This window comes from Zingiber officinale, chromosome 5B (assembly GCF_018446385.1).
Source record: "Zingiber officinale cultivar Zhangliang chromosome 5B, Zo_v1.1, whole genome shotgun sequence".
Classification (NCBI taxonomy): domain Eukaryota; kingdom Viridiplantae; phylum Streptophyta; class Magnoliopsida; order Zingiberales; family Zingiberaceae; genus Zingiber; species Zingiber officinale.
This window is the reverse complement of record NC_055995.1, coordinates 101,746,348-101,753,285: the sequence shown is the minus strand read 5'-3', so window position 1 is coordinate 101,753,285 and position 6,938 is coordinate 101,746,348. Positions and strand designations below refer to the sequence as shown.

Sequence of the window (6,938 nt, the reverse complement as noted above, 5' to 3'; positions counted from 1 at the left end):
ATGATGACAAATTCGAATCCCAGATTTCATGATGACAACATCTCATGCGCTAGCCACTAGACTTATCCGAGGGGATGAACTTCAAATCCTAAATGAGATGAATATCTTGAAGGTTAATTTTTGAATGTGCATAAGTTATGCTGTGGATTTGCGAAAGGTTGTCTACCAATGAATTGTGGTAGTGACTAAACAATGATGTGTGTGTTCAGAATTATCCAAAGTCAAATCATCCAACCATAAAAAAAAAATCATACTTTCAACATAGAAATACACCGAACAATATCCAACGAGACCATTAAAGATACAACATTGATTAACAACTCAAAAATGAAAACTGAAAGCGATAAAGAGATAACAGTAGTTCACAAAGGCCATGCATGTAGGTGAAAGCAGCAATCGGACAGCAGCACTAGTAGAGAGGCAGAGAGCACTCAGGAGGCAACACCCCTTTGAATCTCTTCCAGTCCTGGCAGTAATTGTAGATCATGTAGTTCTTCCTCACCCACATCAGCTGCCCCTGCTGCGCGTAGCTCAGCCTGCTGTAAGCCGGAGCAGTCCACCAGTTGGCAGGGGTTTTTGCCGAACACTGCGCAGTGCTGGCCGGGGAGTACCACGGACAAGTTCTCAGCTTCACCTGCTGGTAGAATGCCCTGAACGGTGCACTCTTCCAGTTGATCTTTACCTGCCCACCTCTGGTCGCCCATGAGTCGCCGTTCCAAATGCTGGAGTAGGCTCTCATCGCTTGCTGATTTGGGAATGCAATTCCATAGCTTTGGTAGTTTCTGAAAACCCTGATGGGGATCCCATCGATGAACCATCTGCATGCGATAGTAATAAGCTTGAGAATAGTCACAATTATAACTAATGGCTATATTTATATTGAATGAATTTAAGGGAAGATGAAAAAATCATTCTCATATTCATGCAATATGAGAATGAACCGGATTGAATTTGAATGTGCATATTGATAGAATGGGTAAATGAATGGCTACAGAATGGTCCTCCTCCCTCTATCCATTATATAGGCCTTTTCTCCGTCGAAAGGACTAGGCAAGAAGACAGGCCAAGAGAGAGAAACACAATTGTGAGGGCTCTAGTTTCTTCATACTCAAAGGTCATGAGCTAATTTATGCAAATTGTGAAAAATATTTAGTTCAAGATCTTGGGCATTAAAAATTATGTAATGAGAAATTCAATTTGCATGTTCATGAAGATATATGTATTCTAACAAAAAGGACACGAGAGCTTACACAATTTGGCTGGGGTTCCAGTGAATGGTGTAGTTGTGAAAAGCAGCAGTCGGATCAAACCAAGGATAGAACTGCACCTCTTTTCTCCCCAAGCCTTGAGCCCAGATGTTGGTGTGGATGATGTAAGGCTGCCCTGATACATTGCCGAGGAACTCGAAATCGATCTCATCGTGCTTGCTTCCAGTAGAAGATATCTGCGTGGAAGAACAGAAAGATTCTGAAATCAGCTTAAGTAAAATCCATGCAGCAATTAACTCTAGGACCTACATAATATGTAGTCACAGTGCCAGCAGAGTTTCCATGGACCAGCTTAATCTGCATTTCTACGCTTCCAAAGAGGAACCGATTCCTTGTTTGAATCCCACAACCTGGAGAACATTGTGAAGCAAATGTTTAGTCGTCGGAAACTCGCAAACGAGTAGCTATGAAGTATTGGATACCTGAGACGTTGTTGAGGCCAAGCGCAAAGTTTTGGCCATTGTTCCACACGGCCAAGTTTCTATATCCCCAATAGCAGGCCATGTCCTTGTAGAAGTTGAAATCTGCAAGAGCATGCTCCATGGCCACCAGGAGAACAAATCCGAAGATCAAATTGTGCAAGGTCGCCATTGCAAGTCCTGTGCCTGTGAACCTTGGAATGACAAAGAGCCATGAATGGAACAATATTTATAGGGAATTGCTTGCACATTTTCTAATTATATTCAACCAAAAAACAAAACTTTAAAACTGGTAAAACAGTTCATCTTGTCAGGCTCTACCAAGACTCAGAGATGTGCCGTCCACTAATGCTCTGATACATGCACATATATTTAGCTTATTATGGTTGGCTACTACTTCTGATGTAGTTTTTAGGTTAGATTGGAATTATTAATCTCATGATATTCCATCTGATGATATTAAAATCACGAGTCAAAGGTAATAAGATAGTTTTTATATTTTTTTGGTGTCAAGGCAGGAAAATAGTTTATATAGAAAAGAGTAGAGATTCATGTGTTCATGAATTGCCAGAAGATTAATGATGCACTTTGCATGGGTTGTGGTGCGCTTGTGACTAAGTTCCATTATATTATGTATTTTGGGCATCTTAAATTATTTTTTTCACCAAATTCCTCTCTCGAAAGGTACTTCTAATTTTATTGTTAATCTGGCATTTTCTAAATCATCTTTTACATTAAAAGCTGTCGCACAATAACTCAAACTAATTGTAGTCAATTCTGAGAAATAAAAAGAATTTTTGGACCAATAGAAATTTGATAGGTATAACTATAGTGCGTTAAATATGTGAATGATGTCACCAAGAATGAATTGAGCCAGTGGTAAGAGATAGCCCCTAAATTGAGTTGATATCCGAGTGGTATAGAATTGTTATATAGAAGTTTTAAAGGCTTCATTCTCTTAAAGAATAAGTTTTTTCCATCTAAAAAGTGTCTCGGTATTATGATTTATCTCCCTTACATAAACATTGAAATGGATCGTGAAGGGGCATCTGAGTGAGTGAGTGTTATCAATTTTTTATCACACATAATGGTAAGTGAGATAAATTGAAAGACTTCTGTGTTGAGGCAAGATGAGAAAATTAATTTATAAAAGTTATTTTTTATGTATTATTATAGGTTTTTAATTATTCATGCATTAGCATAAATTGAATAATCAAATATATAAAGAAATTGAGATGATTGTTGTAGTTTTTTTTTTTCAACTTGAATCAATGCCCCAAACCTTTTTTTTGGTGTTCTTTTAAGACTGACTTAACTCTTTACCATTGTTGGCTAATCAAATATATCCTATTCAAAATATTATAATTAGCTTTAAATATTTTTCTTTGATTATGACTTTTCATTATTATCCTAGAATGACTCTATTACATCTCGTTTATAGTGGAGATACAGTTGTTCTAGTGGAAGTTAGTGACAAATCTATCAGAAGGAATATTTATGGGCAAGACAACGATGAACTACAATAAATGCCAGCGGAGACCAAGGAGAAAGTTGTCACCCGACTTGTAGCATATCGCCAGTGAATGCGCCTCAACTATAATAAATGGGTAATCCCCCGCTCAATCCAAGTCGGAGAGTACTTCCTTGCAAATTCAAGCGGCAAGAGGCTAGATCAACCTTTGAGTATTAATCATTTAAAGTATTATCACTCATAAGCTGTCCATATATCCTACATGAATCTTTTATGCATTTTTCTATAAAAAATTTTATTGTACCTACTTTTTTAACATAAATGAAAGCATCTTTCTCAGATTGATTTCTCCTAGACTTCCCCTACTCGAACATAGTCGGGGTCAAGATCTTTCTGGCTGCGATATTAACCTCATCCCAACAAAGGGGGGTCGATAATATATTGTATCGTCCGTGTCCTTTAATGGCCTAAATTCCCATGACTCGGACATAGTTGGGGTCGAGATCCTTCCTACTGCAATATCAACCTCGTTCCTGTAAAGGAGTCGAGCGTATATCATATCGTCTGTGTTCTTTTCAAGGCTCAAACTCTCCCAACTCGGACATAATCGAAGTTGAGATCCTTTCCGTTGTAATATCAAACTACCCTTGCAAAAGGGGTCAAACATATATCGTATCGCTCATGTCCTTTTCAGGGCCCAAACTCATCCGACTCGGACATAGTCGGGGTCGAGATTCTTCTGGTTGCGATATCAACCTCACCCCTGCAAAAGGAGTTGAGTATATATTGTATCGTCCTTGTCTTTTTCAAGACCCAAACTCCCTCAACTCAGACATAGTCGAGGTCGAGATCCTTTCGGTTGCATAATAACCTTATCCCTACAAAGGGGGTTGAGAATATATCATATCGTTTATGTCTTTTTTAAGGCTCAAGCTCCCTTGACTGAGATATAGTCGGAGTCAAGATCCTTCCGATTGTGATATTAACCTCACCCCTGCAAAGGGGTCGAACATATATCTTATTGTCCGTATCCTTTTCAGGACCCAAACTCCCCCGACTCGAACATAGTCAGGGTCAAGATCCCTTTGGTTGTGATATCAACCTCACCCTTGTAAAAGGAGTCGAGTATATATCATATTGTCTGTGCCCTTTTTTATGGCCTAAACTTTCCTGACTCGGATATAGTCGGGGTTGATATCCTTCTGGCTGCGATATCAACCTCACCCCTACAAAAGATGTCGAGCATATATCATATAGTCCATGCCCTCTTTTTGGCCCAAACTTCCTCGACTCGGACATAGTTGGGGTCAAGATCTTTCAGACTGCGATATCAACCTCCTCCCGGCAAAGGGGTTGAGCGCATATAGTATCGTTCATATCCTTTTCATGGCTCAAACTCCCCCAACTAGGACATAGTCGGGGTCGAGATCCTTCCATTTGCAATATCAACATCCTCCCAACGAAGGGGTTGAGCGCATATCATATCGCCTAGGTTTTTTTTAGGGCCTAGTTCCCCCTAGTTCGAGCATAGTTGGAGTCGAGGTAAAAGTCACAACAAAAAACATTAAAATCTTAGCAAGAATGCAAATCTAGAGAGGGAATCGAGACACCAAAAGTTTCATTATACACATGGAGGCCAAGTATAGAAAAGTTAAACACCAAAAGGAAAAATTCAAGTGAAATCACCACGTCTTCTTTGGGGATGTTGTCTAAAATCTTTGATAACTTGACAATTGGCAAAGGCTTGTCGGAGGGCAGGGGGTTAGACTCTTGTAGTTACTTCAAGGCATTATCCACGTCATACCTCACCATTCAGGTCAAACAATTGCCAGCCATAACATAAAATTCCTCGAATTTGAGGAATTCCTTCTTCTTAATGGATCAACGCTCGTTTTCTCCAGCACGGTACTCTTGGAGGTCATTCGTTAAGCTTGCTGATCCCTTTGGGCCTCAAAGATGGCTTGTAGTTCAACCTTGGAGACTTAGGGTTTCAATCTCTACTTGGTTGATTTCGACTTTGGAACGGGTAATCTTTAGCTCACGAAGTCGGGCCTCAATTAACACTTGGGTAGATTTTTCTTCTAAGTGTGCAGACACCAAGGCCGCTCGAAGTTCATTCTCGACTCCTACGAAAGTAGCCTTTGTCTCATTGTGAGCAAATTCCAACTAACATGGCCGATCCTCAGCTAGAACTTTGCTGGATCTAGCCTCCTACTGAGTGGCCGCCAATTCCACCTCTTGAAGGTTAAGCCTCTTTTGGCAGGCCTCTAGTTCATTCTTGGTGGCTTTAACCTCCATTGCCAACGCCCCAAGTTTGGCATGTTCTTCTACCACCGTGGCTTTCAACTTTTTTAACTCCTTCCATTGTCTCTTCTTCCTCGATTCTGACTCCTTAGCTTGAGCTTTAAGGGAGTCAATTTGTACTCACAGCCGGCTCAGCTCGTGCTTGGCTTGAATGTTGTCTGCATTCTCACTAGCTTCTCAGTGTGCAGATTCCAAGGCCGCTCGAAGTTCATTCTCAACTCCTGCGAAAATAGCCTCTGTCTCATTATGAGCAGATTCCAACTAACATGGTCGATCCTCAGCTAGAACTTTGCTGGATCTAGCCTCCTCCTGAGTGGCCGCCAATTCCACCTCTTGAAGGTTAAGCCTCTTTTGGCAGACCTCTAGTTCATTATTGGTGACTTTAACCTCCATTGCGAACGCCCTAAGTTTGGCTTGTTCTTTTGCCACCGTGGCTTTCAGTTTTTTATCTCCTTCCATTGTCTCTTCTTCCTCGACTCCGACTCCTTAGCTTGAGCTTCAAGGGAGTCAATTGGCACTCACAGCCGGCTCACCTCATGCTTGGCTTGAATGTTGTTTGCATTCTCACTAGCTACGACTGCTTTGAGTTGACGGAATTTAGATAATGCTGAGGCGGGGTTCTCCTCTAGTTCCTTCAAATGGATGAGCCTCCCTTGAGACAAAGAAGCTTCTATTTTGGAGGTGGCAAGTTGAGCCTTCAATTCCTCCACACGTGCTTGTATCTCTTGGCAACCTTCCTACAACTCAGGGAGATGCTAACTAAAAACAACCAGTTGGGACATGTGGTCAACACCAGTGTTCAAGAGATTGTTAGCCGGATTTCTATAGGAAAGGCCAGTTGTTGCTGCTTCTCCATCTGCCCATCACTTGGCCACAGGGCCAGCAAAAGTCAACTCTAGTTAGAAGTCTCCTAGGGTTTCTTGTCCTAGGGAGATTTCTATTCTAGGAGGGACAGCGCCTTCACTCACGGTGGGAAGAGAGTGTTGGTGCAATTTACACTAATAGTCTAACTTAGACTTTGATTAATGATAAGTGAGTTAAGTTAAGTGCTATCGTGATCTAATGCATTTACCAAGTGTGCAAGGTTGACTAACCTAACGGGTCAAGAGGACTTGACACCAGGCAGCAAGTCCAGTCTCCGATTGACAAAGTCCAGATGTGGGATTCTAGCAAGAGGTCGAAATGTTCAATTCCCGATGGAAGAAAGTCCAGATGTGCGATGAGTCAGATTGTACGTTGAGGAGGTAAATAGACACTTGGTAAATGAAGGTAAGTCACTGGAGGAGAGTAACTCAGTGAGGATGCATCCCAGTTGAGGGGACAGTAGGCATCGATCCAATTTATGTCCATTTTGAAAATCTAAATTGAGATCCTAACTAGATCTTAGTCTGGAGGATATGGTCTAAGTGATAAATTAATCATATTATTAGCTAACTTTGTCTTGTAGATTATTATTTGCTATGTTGGACTAACACG

The 6,938-nt window shown here is 41.0% G+C and overlaps 1 protein-coding gene across 1 annotated transcript; it reads right to left on the bottom strand.

Moving 5' to 3' along the window:
* Positions 1 to 283: 283 nt before the first annotated feature.
* LOC121986875 (probable xyloglucan endotransglucosylase/hydrolase protein 26) lies at positions 284 to 5,921 on the bottom strand. The gene is made up of 5 exons (XM_042540805.1): positions 5,729 to 5,921; positions 1,691 to 1,873; positions 1,518 to 1,618; positions 1,251 to 1,444; positions 284 to 818 (listed from the first exon to the last, which is right to left on the bottom strand). Exons 1-5 carry the CDS (start codon positions 5,919 to 5,921, stop codon positions 410 to 412), a joined length of 1,080 nt encoding a protein of 359 aa, XP_042396739.1. The 3' UTR covers positions 284 to 409.
* Positions 5,922 to 6,938: the final 1,017 nt, after the last annotated feature.